The 21,430-nt window shown below is 38.6% G+C and overlaps 2 protein-coding genes across 2 annotated transcripts in view; both read right to left on the bottom strand.

Annotated features, from left to right (window-relative positions):
• amot (angiomotin) overlaps positions 1–5,858 on the bottom strand; it is a 129,627-nt gene extending 123,769 nt beyond the window's left edge. Inside the window, exon 1 of the mRNA XM_028815544.2 lies at positions 5,495–5,858. Within this exon, the coding sequence (XP_028671377.1) occupies positions 5,495–5,509 (15 nt within the window). The 5' untranslated portion in view covers positions 5,510–5,858. The remainder of the gene's footprint in view (positions 1–5,494) is intronic.
• A 6,092-nt stretch (positions 5,859–11,950) lies between these two features.
• pgk1 (phosphoglycerate kinase 1) overlaps positions 11,951–21,430 on the bottom strand; it is a 53,294-nt gene continuing 43,814 nt past the window's right edge. The window contains exons 10-11 of the mRNA XM_028815543.2: positions 13,843–13,941; positions 11,951–12,497 (exon numbers count right to left, since the gene is read on the bottom strand). Coding sequence (XP_028671376.1) covers positions 12,457–12,497; positions 13,843–13,941 — 140 coding nt within the window. The 3' untranslated portion in view covers positions 11,951–12,456. The remainder of the gene's footprint in view (positions 12,498–13,842; positions 13,942–21,430) is intronic.

Raw genomic sequence — 21,430 nt, 5'->3', positions numbered from 1 at the left:
CAGTTCAGTAAACAGGAATCACAAAGTACAGTCACATAGCAAAAGCACTATGAGGAGACCCCAAGAGATTTAAAAATCCTGTGCCCCAAAGGGCTTTACATGTAATAACACAAAATGGTCCTTTGGCACCTGCACAAAGTGTTTCTGAAGGCCGTATGTGATGCAGGCATAGCGTATAAAAGCTTAAAACCCATATTATTATTATTATTATTATTATTATATGTCATCAGCAATTAGTCTTGAGTTATAAGGATGACAAGAATAAAAAAATGACATCCTGACCACCTCCCAGGCCTGTGCTCAGCAGCCATGGGAATGTCATAATTTAAAATGGGGAAAAAATTCATTATAAAAACACAAACAAACCCCATTAAATATTCTCTGGAAAACTTTTAAATACAACTGATCCATTCATGCATCCTTACTTATTTACTTTATCTTCTCCCTTTATACCATACTGTGTTGGGGTCTTGAGTCATTGATTATATTTTCCCCCTGTCTTTTGCCAAGATCTTTACTTGTTCCATGGTCATCCCCCCTCTTACTGGCTACTTCTTTGAGGTTTTCTTCCCATACTCTTCTACGTCTCTCCCTCAGTCTTTTTCCTTCACCCTTCATTTCAAACACCTTTTCGAGACACCTTTCACTCATCCTTATTATATGGCCATACCACTGTAGCCGTTTTATTTCTATGCTTTCCAACGGTGGTTTAATTCCCAGTGTTCACAGAGATTTTACTTCTTATATTGTTTCTTTTTGTGTTAACTGTCACTCATCTTAAATACTTCACTTCAACTACTCTCATTTTAGATCTGTTTGTCCAGTATTGCCCAAGATTCTGCAGCATATGGTATCATTGGTATATATATGGTTTATATAGATGCCTCTTCACCTTTATACTTAACTGATTCTTTCCTATTAGGGTGTTGTTAATTTGATAATATAAAAATTTATTTGCCTTGTTTATTCTATTTCTGATTTCTTCATCTCTTCTCTCCATCTGCACTTACTATGGCTCCCAGATGTTCATATATTGACACATTTTGTATTTGATTTTCATCTAACTATATCCACATTTTCCATTTCCATTTGTTGTTTTCATTACTTCGCTTTTCACTAAATTTATTATCATACCTTTTGCTTCTAGCTTGTTCTTGTTATTAATTTCCTTTGAAATCGTTGCTCACTTTTTGTAATTAATGTTATATTGTCTGCATATATCAGATTCTGGGTCAATATCCGATTTCTAATTTCTTTCTTGCGCATGTTAATTATATAACACATATACTAGATATCTCAAATAATACAGAGCTGAGGCTCCTTGTTTATGAACCTTTTCCATATTCCATTGTTCTGATGTTTGCCTATTTAATCGTACTATTCCTACACATTTTTGATAAATACTTTAAATGGTCCTTTTTAAATTTTTCTGGCACTTCCATTGCATCTATTGCTTTCCATACTGTATAAATCTTCATGGAACTGTGTGAGATGCTACTTTTAAATCAAGAAACGCCAGGTGTACTTTTTCATTTTTGATTTCTCAATTATTGTTCTAATGATGAAAACAGATCTTATGTGCGCCTTCCTGGACAGTATGCTGCTTGGTCTTCTTGTAGTTTATTCTCTATTGTTGTTCTATATGTATATTTTAATACTACTGATGACCAGCACATTGCTCTATAGTTGCTCTGTAGTCACAGGTTGTTGAATTTCCCTTTTTATATATTGGTAGAATTATATTGTTTCCCATCCCTCTGGTATTCCCAAAACCTGCCAGAGCTTCTTGAGCCATTTAACTACCGTTGCTCCTCCACACGTTAACATTTCAGCCGTTACCAAATCTCCCCCAGCTGCTTTGCCATTTTCTGTTTTTATTAGGGTATTTTTTTATTGCTTCTTTGTTATTCTTCCATGCTCTTCCACTTCATCCTCATTGATCCTCTTCTCTTCTAATGAATTTTCAATTTGTTCTTCTCTCCTCACTGCTTCTTCTTCAGATTTGTTTCTTTTTGTATGCATTGTGAGCTCTCCAGGCTTTAAGAATCCCATCTACCTTTGTCTGCAACTCTTCTGTTGAAGTTGTTTTTTGTGCTTCTGATTTTCTGTGTTCAATTTCTCTTTAGAGCCGGCCCTGCTCTTTAGCCTCTTTGTGTTTTTGCTTGTATACTACCTGGTCTTCTTCTTCTTCTGTTCTGACACATTTTCTCTGGCACCTTGCCTTTTACTTCATTATTCCATCATTTAGTTCTTTTTTTGCTTAAAGTCCTGCATTACTGTTTTAACTCTGCAAATGTCTACAGCCGTGTGTAATAATATTTATTTAAATTTTATCCATCTTTATTTAAATTCCACTTTTCTTTGCTGCTTTTTTCATTCTCTTCCATTTCCTCTAATTTTTCTTTAACTCTGTTTTCGTATGCCGGTCTTATGTTGGTTTCTTCTAATAATTCTAATTCTTAAGTATTTTCTTATTTGATCTTTAATCAGACTCTGAATGTTCAAATCCACTTTTACCAATCTATGTTTAGTATATAGCTATGCTCCCTGTTTGTTTTGACATTATACACTGCATTTCTCATGCTTTTTCTAGAAGTAATGTAGCCTATCATGCTTTTATGATCCACTTCTTCTGCTTGTTAACAAATTTTATGAGTTATTTTGTGATTAAACCAAGTATTTCCAATTAGCCTCCAATCAGCTATACATCCGTCTAGCATTCTTCACCCATTGTCATTCATATGTCCCCTCTCTTTCTGGTCACCAATATAAGTGTTCCAGTCTCCCATTACAATTATGGGCTGGGTACAGGATTGCATTTTCTCAAGCGCTTGCTGTAGATTTCCATAAAATGCATCCTTTTCATCTGTTATAATGTCTGTTGGTGCAAAAATTTGTATTAATCTTATTTTCTCTGGCAGATTAAAGTTCATATTCATTATCCTTGGATTTATAGGTTCCCATCTTATTATTTTCTTTTCCACCCCACTACTTGCAATTATCCGCACAACTGCTTACCCTCTGCTTCCTATTGAAGATCCTGAAAATCTGAGTGCATATCCCTTATCTAGATTTTTCATTCTACTCCGATTCTTTTTTATTTTAGATGTTCCTAGTATTTGGGTCTTGTACTTTTCTATTGGTTCCACTTTCTTATTTTATTTTTTTATTATTTATTTCTTATTTTACCGTTTAACACTATTATATTACATATTCCAGTTCTTAACCTTTTCTTTGCCATTGTTTGTACCCAGTTAAACTATCCATTTTCGTGGCTCATTTTATGTGTCTGAATCATTTTTAACCTGGGTGGGTGGAATAGCCCAATGACAAGGGCCCTGTTACCTCGGGACAACTGTCCTTTGGTCCACAGCTGCTTATTATGAATATTCACAGCAATCCTGTTCTGAAGACTTCCTTCATCTGCCACCCAGTGGACACGCTATCTAGAAGCATGTTCTCTTAATTTCATTCATGCATCCATTTTTTATTAAAGGATCACAAACAGTTGTAGACCATCCTGGCAACAAAAGGCTCAGGACTAGGAGGGACCCTGGACACGGCCCTGGTTCACCTAACAAGGCACTTGCACATACCCCACACCAAATCAGAGTCACAAACTGCAAGTCTTTTGGGTGAAGGAAGTACTGCAGATGGACACAAATGCAGCATCTGGTTACCTGGCTAGGTGTTAATGATGGATCCTTCGGCTTTGGCAAGCTAATGTGTGTATCTATGTCAAAATCACACCATTTTTAAATGTTTAAAAACTATGACAAATACACGTTGCAAAGTTATATTTTACAAATACGAATCTTGACCAGTCTGCCAACTTATTCCAACTAAAAGGGACAAACCCTTCAATCTCATTATTATTTTATTATTCTCTTAATATGAAGCAAACAAAAGAGAGTGGCACTACTTTTAGAAAAACAAAAGGAAGAAATATTAATAAAAAAGAATAAAAGGCCATTATTGAAATACCTCAGTCATAATTAATAACTAAAAATGCAGTTGAAATTTAGTTTTAAATTTTTGCATGATGTGTTTTATTTTGTAAGGGGGGGGACAAACTCAAAGACCGCCCCAGGCGATAAACTCTTGCCACGCCACAGTCTAAACCCAGGGCCATCTTAACGTGTGGACACAATGGCCACTGGCCAGGGGTCCCAGGAGCATAGGGACCCAGAATGTTTCTGACACCTGTGTACATTTCAATTTTGCAATCAAAACTGGGGCTCGAACTCATTGCTTTGCCGGGGGGCCTATGATGCTGTTAAGATGGCCCTACAAACCCACTAAATTAAGGGCAGAAGCACTAAAAACTAAATGCTGAATTTGTTATATAAAGTAGCTCTTTATGGTGAAAAATCTTAAACCACTGCATGGTAGTTATAGCCACTTTTTAAAATTTTTTAACAATTTCATGAATCAGTGATACACTCAACATGACTTCCCATATATTTGTTTCATATTAAATTAGGCCCAAACACTAACAACAATCCAGCTCAGCTCAGTTCAGAGAGCTATGCAAACAACAGGGCCAATATGAAGCATATTAGATTAAATTTTTTTTTTTCCTTAAAGTTGAATTAAAAATTTACAGAAGACCCTTCCCCCACAGCCAATACTATAAATATAACAAAAGGGATGTAACCCCTCAATCACACATTGGATATTTGTTTACTTTTTCATATCACAAGATATATAATATGGGGCTATTTGTTTATTTTATATTTAGCCATTAAACACTGAACCAACTTAACCTATTTCAGTGTTGTGGAGGCCAAAGCCTATCCAGAAAGCACAAGGTAGGATCCAACCCACTATGGAGTGTCAGTCTATCACATGTCACAGCAAATTCAAAAGACACCCCTCCTATAACTTTTTTCTGATTAGGGCTGTATGGTACCAAACCTTTCTTAGCAGCAACCAAGGCGAAGCAGGAATTATCCTTGGCTGGGATGCAGGCTCATTTGACTCGAATCTCTCTCCACACTTAATTATGTTGATGTCAGTACAAAAAAATGTATTTTCTGTACCAGACGAAATTGTGAAAGGCCTTTGATTATCATTACCTAGAAATCTTCAAAGCAAAGAGCCACCCTTCTCGGACAAGAGATATTTACGTCACCTTGTTGGGCAAAGGCCGGAAACTCGCACGATTTTTCAAAAGTGTTTTTGTACTTGGCTCTGTGACATCTCATTGGACGGGAGGAGATTGCCGAGATATCATAATCCTGTTCTTTAGCAATTTATTTTTTAAACGATTACTAAATGAATATGCATTATTTTACCTTTTGTATTTAGATTATTAAAAAAATCAAAGTGCATACTGTGAAATTGCCAGAAAAATTGACTACAAGACAACGCCGCCTCGTTTAAAGAATATATTAGGAACTTGAGAGGTTGTTACCGGTGAAGCTCGTCTTAGACGTTAAAAGCCACATCACACGAATAAAATGACTCACACGAAGAATCAAAATGACCTTACCTTTGCCCGGGACATTTCTGCAACATCGAGTTGACTTTATTCGTCGCTCGTTTCTGGGCAGGAATGAGACACCTGTTCTTCGCAGGTAGGTGGCACCACCCGGATTGCGGTGCATGCTGGTAAATGTAGTTTAAAGAGTCCGGTGAAGACACCTGTCTCCGTTAACCAAAGACATAAGAAATAAGCCAACATTGTAGTACAAGCGGTGATATCGGAATCGCATATAATATTCCCATAATACAATTCGTGCTTGTGACATAAAATAATGTGAACATTTCGTTTCATCTTCAAGTGTTATCAGGTATGTAGACACTTTCTGGTTTCCTGTCAGTCCCAATTAACCGTGACGCTTGAACTTGTCTTCTCCACTCGACTTTTTTCTAGTTTTGTTCATTCAACTATCCACGTGTTGAAACAGGTTAATCCAACTTTTGAGTCGTAGGGTTGATCATGTGACTTGTTGGTCTGTTGTAGATTACTCTCACTAATTAATCAGTGCGCTTATAATAACACACGGAAAAACAGAGTCTACACGAGGGGTTCCCAAATTCAGTTCTGGGCCGCTGCAATGGTAGTAGTTTTTTGTTTCAGCCCAATTAGAAGCTAATGACTCCTGCTGAAGCAGTTGAGGAGCAAAAAAACATGTTGGGGCTGTTTTTTAGTTAAAACGCTGGTTAATATTTCGAGTACAGTACTTGTTTCTTTTAGTCCTGAAGCGTTGCATTCACGTTTCAAAATTGTTGCACATTTTCATTCCTATGCGCCCGTTAACAATTAGATGCTAATAAAGGACTTACTATGAAAGCTTATGTCATTCACACTTGTGTGTGTGTGTATTCATCATTAGGAAGCTGCATGAATAAAATATAGTGCGACGCCTCTGGGACCGGACCTCAGAGAGACACGCTCGTCAGGTGGCGTCGGACTGTCTGAGGGGCGGGAATACCTGGAGAAGCCGGCTATAAAGCGGGACTGGCTGGCCAATCATACGCACGTGAAGAGCACTTCGGTCGGACTTGTCTCTCAGCTCCCACTTGAGATCGGTTTAAAACGACTACTGTACATACTGTAGAAAAGTCATGGTAATTCCGGTCAAAACCGAAAGCCCAAAAATAATAGTTGTAAAAGCGATAATGGGTTTTAAGAATAAAGGATTGACAAAAAATCATCTCTCGGCTGCTCATCGTTACACATATTTGGCCGCCGGCGAAACTGGGATTGCACCTTGGGTTTGGAGTTGAATCACAGGGAGACTGGGAATACTGTGGCATTCGGGTTGCCTGCGGACAACGTGACAAGCAGCTGGGAAGACCTGAGCAGAGTGGCAGAAACCGCGCCGACAAACTCGTTGGCCCTTTTAGGGCCACACGCCAGCAATCCGCGTGAAGAGGCTAATTCCATTCCTCGTCTCCTGCACCCCGTTATGTTACAGTCTGTAAAGAAATAGAAAAAAAACCGCGTATGACTGAGAATTAGATTAGATAAACTTTATTAATCCCAAGGGGAAATTTAGAGACATGCAGCAGCAGAAAAAAAAAAATAAAAATACAGGATACTCACAGGACCGATAATACAGACAATCAATCTGTTGATAAATAAATGCATAAATAAATTTATGTATGTTGTGCAGATATTTCAAAATAAACAACACGTACATCAGGAGGAAGCATTGGATTGCCTGATAGCAGTGGGCAGAAGAGACCACCACAGGTGCTTCTTAAGACACTGTGGTAGAATGAGACTGTGGCTAAAAGAGCTCCAAGAGAGCGCCCGCTGGAGGGCATTTTTCATGATGGCGTCCAATCTTGCCAACATCATTTTTACCAAAAACTACTTCCAGTATGTCCAGGGTTCGTCCTGTGATGGAGCAGGATTTTTTGATAAGTTTTTTCAGGCATTTTGCTTATTTTCAGCTCAAGTTGCTTCCATAGGAGACTACAGCGTGGAGTAACACACTGGCTACTATGGGTTGGTAGAACATTTCCAGCAGTTTGCTGCATACCTCAAAACACCGGAGTCTCCTTAGGAAGTGCGGTCTGCTCTGGTCCTTCTTATACTGTGTCCTGTGTTGTCAGATCAGTCCCGTTTCTTGTTTATATGGACCCCTAGGCACCTGTAGCTCTGCACTACTTCCATGGCCTCCTCCTGAATGGTGACTGGTCTCAGAGACTCCTTGGCATGTTGGAAGTTCACCACCCGCTCTTTTGTCTTGTTCATTCTGAGTGGCAGGTTGTTGTCCCTGCACCACAAGACAAAAGTCCTCCGCAACCTTCCTGTACTCTGACTCATCTCCATTATTAATGCAGTCCATGATGGAGACGTCATCTGAAAATTTCTGCAGATGGCAAGCATTACTGTCAGAGTGTGAGTGCAGTGGGTAGGGGAAAAGCACATTTACACTCTCTGATTCAATTGGCGAATGGCATCTGTAATCAGAGATGTCTTAAAATCCAGCATTCTGCCAGAGCAGACGTGGGATTTCACTTTATAAAGCTTGCATATGCACAAAAAAAGGCTCAAAATGGGCGTACTTGACTTCTTTTGCAAGCACAGAGGTTTATGGAAGGAAACTTGACAGGGGAACTTCCATTTATTTACAGCAGCTCAGACTGACACATATGCAACATTTTAGGAGAAACTGGGAAATAAGAACACCCTTCATCAAGAAAGAAAATGCAGCCAAATCAGTTAAATGATGACCCGCACATGGAATAATCGGAATCACCAAGTTGTTATTATAATGTACATTAACGTGACAAACATTACACCTCTGAAGTGTTGAATGTGATGCACAAACTTTATTTTAGTTCCCTTTCTTGATGGCCAGTGCTGCATATCTACACTGAAGGGCTTTCTTTTGGTTATTCGGCAGTTTATATCGGCTACTTGTTGTGGTTTTTCAGGGTACTGAGCAACAGCTCAGGAATATCTCAGCCAGGCTTCACTCTATCATACCTGCTGTGCTAGAAATTATTAACCGACTGGCAAGGCACTACATCCAGTTTTCGTATGGTGTAGGTACACATACATAATGTTTTTGTTAACATAAAAAGAAAATCTGCAGCAGTGTCCAATTCTCCTAACAATCTGAGCACTTTACTGCACTCATACTGCAATAAGGGAAGGGCATCTAGAGAGAATGAAGCTGCTTTTGTTAACACTGACCAGCGATATTCCATTAACACACAAGTCCTCTGTGATGCCAAGATGAGATGGACAAACATTGTGACTCAGTTGCCTGGGTCAGCCCGGGATTCGTTTATTTTGAGGCAAAGTAGCTTTGACAGGGGCAGCACGGTGGCGCAGTAGGTATCGCTGCTGCCTCGCAGTTAGGAGACCTGCGTTCGCTTCCCTGCGTGGAGTTTGCATGTCCCCGCCGTGTTTGCGTGGGTTTCCTCCCACAGTCCAAAGACATGCAGGTTAGGTGCATTGGCGATCTTAAATTGTCCCTAGTGTGTGTGCCCTACGGTGGACTGGCACCCTGCCCGGGGTGTGTTTCCTGCCTTGCGCCCTGTGTTGGCTGGGATTGGCTGCAGCAGACTCCTGTGACCCTGTAGTTAGGATATAGCGAGTTGGATAATGGATGGATAGCTTTGACAGACGTGATGGTACTGTATGTGGTAACTGGCTGAACCCTCAGTGTTTCATACGGCCTGATCTATTCATTGTAATAGCAATCATCTCATTACATGTGCCAGGTAATAGTGAATACCTGCTTAAACACTGGCGCCTTTTACCTTTCTCTGACCCCCAGAACGCAAGAGAGAGGTGCCATAATGCCGCACACGAACTTGTGCTCACAGTTGCGGAGTGTAGCCAGGTTCTCTTGAATTCAGGAAGTGAGGTCCCGATGCATCAGGTGAGAAACTACTCCACCAGCAAATGACGTTCTGCAGCATCATAACTGCATATGAATGAGGTTAATCCCTATATGGTTGTTTCAGGGTGGCAGCTTTCTATTAATACAAAATGACCATTACCAGGGTGAAGTAACTTATCAAAATTAATCCACAAAAAGAGAAAAGCAACTGCAATAAGTTGCCCATCTAGCTTTTAATATTAATTAAAACCCAGAAATTTGTTAAAATTACACAAATTGCTAAGAACTCGGAAAAACGAGTATGATAGTGCATTATGAGGAGTGAGAGATAATTTGGGTGAAATAGAAAAGTCAAATAAACTACAGCAGAATTTTTAAAATCAGAGGGAGCTATGGGAGGTAGCCTCATGCACCAGCACAGTACACGATGGTAATGTACCATCTTGCAGTATGTGAGCCACCATAAACACAATAAGAAGATGATGATATAGGCATATTACAATTGTGGCATGGTGGTGCAGTGGTTAACAGAGTTGTCTTACAGTCCTGGTGTCCCTTGGTTCACATCACTCACCTTGTCATCTCGCATTGGGTGCTCACACATTCTCATGTCTATTTGTAATTCTTCTGCCCCACCAAAGACATACATGTTGGGTTAATTGGGGACTCTAGACAAGTGTTTCTTAAACCATGGGTCACGTGATCTCTTAACTTGGTGAATCACAGTAGAACCGAATGGGGAAATGGTCACGAATGGTGTGTGGAATGCCTTGCGATTGGTCACCACATTCAAAGGGAACTCATCATCCTCCCTCCTCACGGGATGATGATCAGCAGCAATTACCCAAGAGGGATGGCTCCCCACGATGACAGTCTGCAGTGATTGTGAGACGTGAAGACACAATAAAGGCAAAATTGGGTCACAAGGAAAACAGTTTTAAGAAACATGGGTCTAGACTGACACATTTTGGGCAAGAGTGAGTCTTGAGCCCTGTCCAGGTTTGGCTCCCTCCTTGCACCTGATATTACCAGGATAGACTCCAAACTCCATGAGCCCAAATTGAATTAAGGTAGTTTGAATGTATACTCTTAAAAATGAATGAACTCAAATCACTATCTGTTATAGTGGTTGAAGACATAAATGTGCATGATGATGCAAGTCTAAGATCAGAAGTCCTGTAGACGACAGCAGCTGAATAGGTTTTCAGTGTTCACACATGCAGTTGCATGATTGATTAAGTTATAACAAGACATCCAAGTCCATTACTAGGACGCCCCATCATGGATGATTTAAAAGAAAAAAAAAAAAAAATTGGGAATATTTACATCTATGTTTCTTCTCTATGGACAGTTATTCATTTCCACACAACACTTCTTATATATTTCATTTATGTATACATATTAATACTTACATATGATAATACTGCTTGTCAGTCTTCTTCTCTTTCAATGAAAATTGTCCACCTAAAAGCATGCAGCTGTAATAAAGATTCTTCATTTTCTTAAGATAAGAGAAATGCTTAACAGTCACTAATTGCCATTTAAACGCATTCAATTTACTAGTGTGTTGTAGAAAATACCCTTTGAATTTTAAATTTAAAAGTTACAATAGGGAGGAAATTTGCAACACTATTAACTTTAACAGCGTTCCTTCTTGTGGGTGTGAAACAAACCCACTGCACATTGCTTTACCAGAAGCCACACTCTTTCATTCTATAGTATTGGGGTGTAATCAGCTTCCCTTGAATTCCTTTTCGTGAATGAGCATAAACTAAAGTTTTACAGCATATGTAAAATATTAAAATAAAAAATTAATGTGGCATTTCATAAGCAGTTAGCATGCTCCATTTTTAGTGGCAGTCAACCTGACTGAATTTTTGGGCAGCTATTTAAACCATTCCACTTTATCTCAAATAACCGGGTCAAGTTGAGCTCCTAATTTAACGCTGCTATACTACAGAAGCATCTACCAGTACACAGAGAAACAGAAAACTGCATATGATGAATGAAATAACAGGGAGACCTCCAAACAACTTACAAAGCAGCACTTTAAAGTAGGGGAAAAATTAACCACATACTAATTTTTTTATCACTATATATATATTAATGTGATGTTTTTTAATGAGCCACTATTATAAGGGGTAGAATGATAAACATAAAAATGAAACAAAAAAGTTATTACTGAAAAAAGGGGCCTGATACTTGGAGTGCATGCAAGCTTAGTAACCATATTTAAACAGAAAATGTGTATGGCCTCATAAGCATTTTAATTTAACCACCGAATATGAGAAAACACTTTAAGTAAACGTTTATATAAATTATAATACAAATTCAAAACTTTACTTTACCATAAAAATCAGTCTTACTTTTGAAAATCATTTTTATCCACATACCCCCTCCCATTTATAGTTTGTCATTCGTGAATTAAACCTCTGTTGAGTTTCCATATGTTTTCTATTTCTTTGAGCTCAATGAGTTAAGACAACCACTACCTTATATATCTGACAGATAACTTCCAGACTAAAACATTGTTATGTCTACCAATTTTAACATGGAAGTCACATCAGATCTCTATTCTTGCATTTCATTGACGGACTGCATTAGCAAACCACACACCTTAAATGACAGGACCAGACTTTCTCTCATTCTCCAGTTTATTAGCAACCACTGAATTTCAGCACTAATGATTCCAAAGTGTATAACAAGTTCACACTCTACTTTAATACAGTACAAGCTACAATGGACACTAGGGCATAGATAAGGAACACTACAGCCTCAGTAGAAGATCTTGAAATGTGGCTGAGGCAAACTAATACCACATAAAATTCTAACACACACACAAAGTCAGTGGACACTTCATGAAACACAAGACGTTGGGAGATAACAAAAAGGGTTACATGAATTTCAGTAGGTAAAACTGTAGCTTGTGAACCTCAGCAAAGGGATAGTGCAAAAAGTACATTTTGTCCACGGCCCTCTTGCCAAAAGCAGTTTTTACAATTGTCTGTGGATGTTCATTAGGGAATCCTTTATACCTTAGTACATCTTTTGTGCTGCTGCAATGCTAAATAAACAGTGGGGGGGGGATGTGTTGTTTTCAGAGGCTTCATACTGATGACTGTTGTTGAAATTTTCAGTCTGCTTATACACTGCTCAGTGCATCCACACCAGGAAGAACTTTACCTGTAAAAGAATATGCATATACACTTAATTTACAAGAATTTCTATATTCTAAACAAGAATAACTTACTGAAATATTAAGATGCTAATATCACCCTAACACTCATTTAATGTAACCTAAGCTACAACATTTAAAAGTTACTACATAATAAATATTGCAATGATCAAATTTATCTTTTATCTTCATGTACATTTAAAGCTTTGCAAAAATAAAATCAAATGACAAATAGGAAACACATAAGCAGTTAATTTGCAATTCACTTAAAAACCTCAAAGCATTCCACACTATCCCTTTGATCTTCTCAAAGACAAAAAGGACACACAGGCAGCATAGAATCCATGAATTTTGCTCTGCCAACCTCAAGTATTGAAGTAAGAGAAAGAAAGTATAAACACGATGTGCTTTATGGACCCCTTGTGTAAAACACATGTATAATTGCTATGGAGATGTTTGGCATCTTGACTCTATCAAGCAGCCTATCTTTATACTGGGAAGTAAAGCAGACTGTTCTAGAAACCTAGATGGACATTATAGTTAAAAAAAACAAAAAAAAAAAACATACATGTCCATTACAATCTGCCAGGATTCAAGGTTTATAACAACTAATAAGACAGGGCTACTAGCTTCTGAAAAGCCTAGAGAAAATGTTACAATTGACTATACTTTGATTACTGAAAATGACAAGTAACTAGTATTATTGTCTTTACCATTTATTTTAGTTCTAAAATCAGTGAGCTGTTTAATACTATTTATAACATACCATTCTCTAAGGCCCACATAATTCTGACCTCGTCAAAAGTCTAGTGGTTCAGCTGGAGCCTCTCTCAGCAAGCACACTGTGCAAGGCTGGAGTCGTCCCTGGACAGGGCACCAGTCCATCACAGAGTGAACCCATTCGCAGACATTAGGGCCAGTTTAGCATCACCAGTCCACCTAACCTGCATGTCTTTGAACTGTGGGAGGACACCAGAGGACCCAGAGAAAACCCACCCAGACCTAGGGAGGTCATGTAAATTCCATACAGGGAGAACCAGGCGGTGAAAACACTATTTAAATATTTTTTGCAGATGATGCTTTACTTTTTCTTGGTTTCCCATTACATCTTTTTAACCAATATTTCAAAAATACCATTTTTGTTATGCTCTGAACAAAACACTCCACTGACACAAAAAAAAAAAAAAAAAAAAAAATAAAAGATAACCCCAACACATGCAGTACATTTAACTATGCTAGCAGTGCTGATGTGGAATAGGATCATTGGATTCTGTCTAACATACTAAGGTCCCATGTTAAAGAACTTTTCCTCTTAGCTTTACTATATGATGAAAGCTTTTCTGCAATACTTACCTTCCAGAAGCTCCAAACTGGCTCCACCTCCAGTGCTAACATGGCTGACTTTGTCTTCTGTATTCCATTTTGCACAGCATGTTGCAGTGTCTCCACCACCTGTGACAGAAATAAGAATCATCTTAGCTGTTCTCAGCTATAATAGAAAGAATTGTGTTAGTGCACTTTCAGGAGCATTACACTCAACTATCTCTTCATGAGCATGAGATGCTACAGTAAGGTTATCCCCCCCCCAGCCCCCCCCCCCAAGCCCATCATAATATGCACTTTCAAAGTAGATTTTAAACCCCATTTTTTGCTTTCCTAAAATAAGCCAGTGACATGACCACCATCACGCTGCTTATTTCTAGTAGGCCTATGTTTTCTTCTCACTGAACATATCAATGAGACCAATCAAAAGTAACAATGATACTGTAGTTTTACATTTCAGTCTTCCACAGTAATGGGTCATTAAAAGAACAGTAAATTAACTAATTTACTTATATCTTGTAAATCTAAAACAAATAAATATGGTTTCCAAACAAAAGAAGCATTAAAGTTATGTCATCAAAAGTGAAATACTATTTAAACTGCATACACAAATCAGGATTGTCATTTTAAAATGTAATGCAATATAACTTTAAACTCTTCAAGACATTTTCAGCATGTAATATTCTGTTACCTGTATTAAAACTGTTCAAAAATATGAAGCATTTTAAAAATTCCTCAGTTTGTAAAAGTGTGTCATACAAACAACACACATGCGTATTATATTCCATTTCTGACTAAAATTAGCATTTTTTCTGCCTCCACCATCACCTGACAATTTCCGTTGAGCTCTAAAGTAATTGCCGTGCATGTGACTCACAAAGACATGAAGACTTTCATCATGTCTTTGCTTTACTGTAAGATTTGAAGTCTTAGTGGGAGTTTACTGGTCAAAAATAGGTTTGCTGGGAGCATCAGCAACTCTTCGGATATTTACAAATGTCATTGTACTGCCATGTTTATCACTGCATTCTCTCTGTTGAACATGCAATAACTGGCTGTCCACTTTCAAAACCTATTTCACCATTACAGGTTCAGAGGATGCTAAAGCCAATCCAGCACAGAAACCATTCCAGAAGGTGACGCCAGTTGATCACACGATCTAAGAGCCAATTAACTACCAATTACCCTGACATGGACACATTTAGGATATACAGAGAAACAAAAATATCCAGACATGGACAACACTGAGACGGCGAAAAATAAAAATCCATACCGAAAGTGGTAAGGCTACACGAAGGAACCTAATGCCATGTGACTGAAATTACAAGCAATACTGTTTCCGATACCATGTGTACAGCAACAATGTTGGTTATATACTGTATATGCTTTAAATCCATCAGAAAGTGCATCAAATTCTACAAGATCACGATACTTAAGATACTTAAGTGTGTGAATTTCCCCTTGGGATTAATAAATTATCTATCTATCTATCCATCTACTTTGGGGCATCACTTCTATGGATTTTTTTCCAACTAGAGATTTTGATTTGGTGCGATTCTGCTGGATGGCTCATAATAGCCGTACTCAAAGAAAAGTGCTATCCAAAAATAAATTTTACTGAAACAATGCTAATTTTTAGAAAGCAGTAAAATAATTTTAAAAGATTCCAATTAAGTTCCTGAAGGAATACATTTTATTCAAATGTATTTTTTCACATTACTGTACTTCCTAAATTTGTAACTTGTATGGCATTACTGTGTTTATCTCACGCACACAACATTCTGACATTAAGCCAAATTAAAACTGTTTTCCACATCTCCAGAATTAATGGTTGTTCAACGGCTGTAATAACTTCCAACATTTTATGTATATTCCCTTAAGTAAACAAACATACTTAAAACAATTTTATTAGAATCTTTTAGAAAGTGTTCACTTTTTTCCCCCTCTTTTAGTGGTCTCATGAAAGGAGGCATCAGTTCTATGATGGGTTACACCTACCCTATGCTTTGATCAGTCACTTTTTAGCATGCATTTCTTCCAAAAACACAAAGAAGCTTTCCCTGAAAATCATAGCTTTTATTAAAAAATGACTAAACAAAGCACTGGCCCATTATTTATAGCATGGCTGCACACTTGCCATCTTCACTGGTCATTCCAATCAACTGTCACGTATTCTGTGTGCTTTGTGAAAGCCTTCCTTTCATGGTGCTGGTTAAACACATTTGTTGCAGCCAAAGCCCTTTTTTCTTCAAAGGCCAGCAAATGCTTTGATGTTTGTCAGCTTCAAAATTTATAAAGCCAAAATGTTTTAAAATGAATTTTACAGTTTGAAATTTTAAATACCCGATTATAAATTGTAAAACAATTCTGTTTAGAACATCTTTAAAGTATTAATAATATTACAAAGAGATGGAATGAAATTAATTAGCATTATAGAATCCTGATTGTCTGCATGAACAGGCAGTTTTTAAAGGAGATAATATTTCTGTAAATAGTGTAAAAAGTGTATGGACAGTATTTTTTTTCATTCTGCTAATTCTGATTTATGAAGCATTGAGCTAGAACAGGACACTACAGGAGGAGTAGCGGCACTCTGTTGTCCAAGCGGATTATTTAATACATTTATAAAGTGCCTAGTAGGTCACAGCTGAAAATGATGAAAGAAATATTAAAAAGCACAAAGTGGCCTGTTAGGTAAATGAGACGAAATGGAAACCCACGGTTGAAAGTTCACTTCTTTGATGCTGTCTTACTGCATGACCCTAAGAATGTCAATTCACTGGCCTGGGCTCCAACTATATAAATAGGTCTTTAAGAAATAATAAAATGCATCATCCTTTGGGATGATATTAAAATGTAGATGCTATAATAAAGAAACTAAATTTAGCAGAGAAAAAAAAAGTACGACTCTCAGTGAGCTAACCATGATGCCAGTGTCATGATATTTTAATATATTTCGTTTCTGAACTGTTAAAGGTTGCTCTTAAAAACTCAAGGGCAATAATCAGCTAGTTAAAAGACAGTGGATCCTTACAGTATCCAGTGGACATATGCTGATAGTAGGGTTGAGTTCAGGACTACTTTTTGGTACTTCATCTGTTGATAATTTACACCAGCATTATAAACAGTGAAATATCAGTTCTTCCTGTATAATTTCTAAAAGCCTATCAAAAATGGAAATGGAAAACCTGCACACTTTCTTGGCAGAAGACTTGTGATGGGAATGATAAAGTTGCTATTGTTGTGGTTAGAAATTCAGGACTACATTAAAATAAAGAAGTGTGAATAAGTATACTCGAGCTTTAAAGATGAAGTCTGGTAAATAACTGAAGAATACTGTGATATGTCTCCCATAGAAAGATGTTCTGTTACCAGACTGCTGCTGATATCTGATGCACTTTATCAGGACTGACTGAACTTGGAAGTAACCTTAATAAACATGTGAGCAGTAGTGGAAAGTAACAAACTACATTTACTTTCATTACTTTAGATTTAATTGGGAATTGTACTGTTTAAAGTAATTTTAAAATAAATATACTTTTTAAAGAGTAAAAATATTTAATTTAGTCCCAACCCTACTTTGTTATAATGACTTGCCAATCAATTGTAATTTACATTTTAAAGGCTATGTCCAAAATCCAGAGTTCACAGTGTTCAATAAAAATAAAACTACAAGCAAAACTTAGGGAGTCATAGGTCATGATCCAGAAGTGCTATGTCAGGGCCATGCAGTTTTCTCTAGCTCAGTAAGTGGATGCATTTCAGTATATCACTATAAAATGGTCCAGATCATGGCTACAGTGGCTTGGATTCTGTCTCTTGTGTACAGTGACTGCTTGTACTGCACATGGAGATAGACAGATAGAACTTTATTTGTCCCTAGGGTAAACAAGGCTTTTTACAGAAGCTCTTTAAATATACAATGCATCCAGAAAATATTCACAGCGCATCACTTTTTCCACATTTTATTATGTTACAGCCTTATTCCAAAATAGATTAAATTCATTTTTTTCCTCAGAATTCTACACACAACACCCCATAATGACAACATGAAAAAAGTTTACTTGAAGGTTTTGCAAATTTATTAAAAATAAAAAAATTGAGAAAGCACATGTACATAAGTATTCACAGCCTTTGCCGTGAAGCTCGAAATTGAGCTCAGGTGCATCCTGTTTCCCCTGATCATCCTTGAGATGTTTCTGCAGCTTAATTGGAGTCCACCTGTGGTAATTCAGTTGATTGGACAGGATTTGGAAAGGCACACACCTGTCTATATAAGGTCCCACAGTTGACAGTTCATGTCAGAGCACAAACCAAACATGAAGTCAAAGGAATTTTTTGTAGACCTCCGAGACAGGATTGTCTCGAGGCACATATCTGGGGAAGGTTACAGAAAACTTTCTGCGGCTTTGAAGGTCCCAATGAGCACAGTGGCCCCCACCATCCCTAAGTGGAAGAAGTTCGAAACCACCAGGACTCTTCCTAGAGCTGGCCGGCCATCTAAACTGAGTGATCGGGGGAGAAGGGCCTTAGTCAGGGAGGTGACCAAGAACCCGATGGTCACTCTGTCAGAGCTCCAGAGGTCCTCTGTGGAAAGAGGAGAACCTTCCAGAAGGACAACCATCTCTGCAGCAATCCACCAATCAGGCCTGTATGGTAGAGTGGCCAGACAGAAGCCACTCCTTAGTAAAAGGCACATGGCAGCCCGCCTGGAGTTTGCCAAAAGGCACCTGAAGGACTCTCAGACCATGAGAAAGAAAATTCTCTGGTCTGATGAGACAAAGATTGAACTCTTTGGTGTGAATGCCAGGCGTCACGTTTGGAGGAAACCTGGCACCATCCCTACAGTGAAGCGTGGTGGTGGCAGCATCATGCTGTGGGGATGTTTTTCAGCGGCAGGAACTGGGAGACTAGTCAGGATAAAGGGAAAGATGACTGCAGCAATGTACAGAGACATCCTGGATGAAAACCTGCTCCAGAGCGCTGTTGACCTCAGACTGGGGCGACGGTTCATCTTTCATCAGGACAACGACCCTAAGCACACAGCCAAGATATCAAAGGAGTGGCTTCAGAACAACTCTGTGAATGTCCTAGAGTGGCCCAGCCACAGCCCAGACTTGAATCCGATTGAACATCTCTGGAGAGATCTTAAAATGGCTGTGCACCGACGCTTACCATCCAACCTGATGGAGCTTGAGAGGTGCTGCAAAGAGGAGTGGGCGAAACTGGCCAAGGATAGGTGTGCCAAGCTTGTGGCATCATATTCAACAAGACTTGAGGCTGTAATTGCTGACAAAGGTGCATCAACAAAGTATTGAGCAAAGGCTGTGAATACTTATGTACATGTGATTTCTCAGTTTTTCTATTTTTAATAAATTTGCAAAAACCTCAAGTAAACTTTTTTCACATTGTCATTATGGGGTGTTGTGTGCAGAATTCTGAGGAAAAAAATGAATTTAATCCATTTTGGAATAAGGCTGTAACATAACAAAATGTGGAAAAAGTGATGCGCTGTGAATACTTTCTGGATGCACTGTATCAATAAATAATTCATTTTGGCTCACCCTATATTATAGGGGGTGCCACAGAGCCCTAAACACAAACACACAAAACAGTCCCGGGTTCAAATATGTTGTTTATTACAAAATACCTTGTATAACAATGATTCTTCTCTTCTTCTTCTCTTTCTTTCTCTCTACCACACTGCTACTCCTCCGGTTGAGTTTTGCCTCTGCTCCCAGCTCCAATTCATCAAGCTATATGGAAGCAGGCTCCATTTATGCTGGACCCAGGAGCACTTCAGGTGACGTGATGTGGCCAGTTGGAAGTACTTCCTGGTCATAAGAAAGCCACCGAGATCATCCCCCGACAGCGCCCGCTATCGTCTGCTAGAGACCCCTACAGGTCTGCCCATCTGGACTCCAACTCCCATATGGCCCTGTGGATGTCGAAACTGGGACTGTACGAAGGACACTGCTGCCTATTATAATGGGGGATGAACTGCTCCCTATCATCCTATCTTGCCGGTTCCTGTAACCTTCAGGCATCCCAATCAGGATAGGAATTAAGGCGTCCTGGCCCATATTGTCCCGATTTAGTAAATCTTTCTGTTATGGCATCCCACCCAGGTAAGGATTCCTTCTCCATCCTGAACGACATGCCCAACTTTCCACTGAGGCATGCATATATATATTTATTATATATAATGTTAGAGAAATGGTGAAAACTACTGTTTTCAATTAAACCTTTTTTCGGATAGGTACATTACAGAACAAACTAAACAATATGACAGCTTGTAATTATGAAAAGCATTTTGTTTTCTTTAATGTCATATGCGTTATGGGTACATTTCTGTATATATTTTACAACTTAAAAGTTAAGTATTTTAAGGAAATGTTATTTATTTTAGTATTATATGGTCACTGAACAATAAGCATTCAGAATTTAATTTTGTTAATATAAAATGAATGAACAGTTAACACCTGTCGTTTATATTTTAATTATATAAATACACTATAAGACATAAAACTTCTATTTGGTTATGCGGGAGATTAATATAAAAAGTTCTAAAAGGAATTAAAAAAACAAAACAAAAAAAAACAAAAAAACACACACACACACACACACACAATTGGAGCATCCCTAGCAGTCTCTTAAGGAAAAACCAGCCTGCTCTGGCCTTTCTTATAAAGTCTGCTGTATTCCAAGACCAGTTGCCATGGAAGACACAGTGGAAAGCAGACCTGGCAGGTGAGGGGACGCTGGCGCACAGATGTTGTTGCCGCTTCTCCCTGTTAACAACACTTCGCAAAATTCGCCTAAATTCTACACTTTTACGCTTGTTTTATTTCTTTTATTGTACGTATAGTTTGTGGAAACAGCTGACTCAAATTGTATGGATTTGGCTTAATATTTACAGATTTTATGGACTCTACTTTGACTGGGAACAGCTGAGTCTGTGGATCACGGGACGAGACCTATGAACATTTCTTTGTACCTGGCAATCTAGGACCTCGGGATGATCTGCCTCCGTGATTATATTAAATTCACTATGCTGATCTGCTCCTGTTTCATCTTACAGTACTCTACGACTGGGAACTGATCTGATGTTCATACTAATCTGGCTTTTGGCTCCGGGGCGATCACGCCTGAAATTACCAAGCGTTACTGCTTGTGGCTGTGTATTGGAACATCCAAATCCTGCTTCCTCCTCCTGCTATGCTTTCTGCTGCTTGCTATCGCTGCTCACCTATACTACCACACCCGCCTGTCCTAACGGTTCCGCTGTGCTGTGCTGCTTCTCCACTGCTATTCAGATAAGTGTTGCCCAGTATCATGCTAAAATACTCTCATGACAAACTCCTTCTTATTAAACAGTTTGTCCAGAGCAAATGGTCTGACTGGAACATCCTAAAGGACGCTAGTATTTTGCAGCGCCCGAAATATATACATCGTGGGTCAGGTCGCTGCCACCGCTGGGCTGCGAATGAAAAGACCACCGGCAGCATTTGCTCAGGAATAAGCTGTCCTTCTCATGGCCCTGGAAATAGAAGTGTCAGTGTGCCAAATTTACATTATGTGGAAATAAACCCTGATCGCGGCTCTGTGCAAAAAGAAG

Source organism: Erpetoichthys calabaricus, chromosome 12 (assembly GCF_900747795.2).
Source record: "Erpetoichthys calabaricus chromosome 12, fErpCal1.3, whole genome shotgun sequence".
In the NCBI taxonomy this organism is placed as follows: Eukaryota; Metazoa; Chordata; class Cladistia; order Polypteriformes; family Polypteridae; genus Erpetoichthys; species Erpetoichthys calabaricus.
The sequence above is the reverse complement of the archived record's forward strand: the minus strand, read 5'-3'. Positions and strand labels throughout refer to the sequence as shown.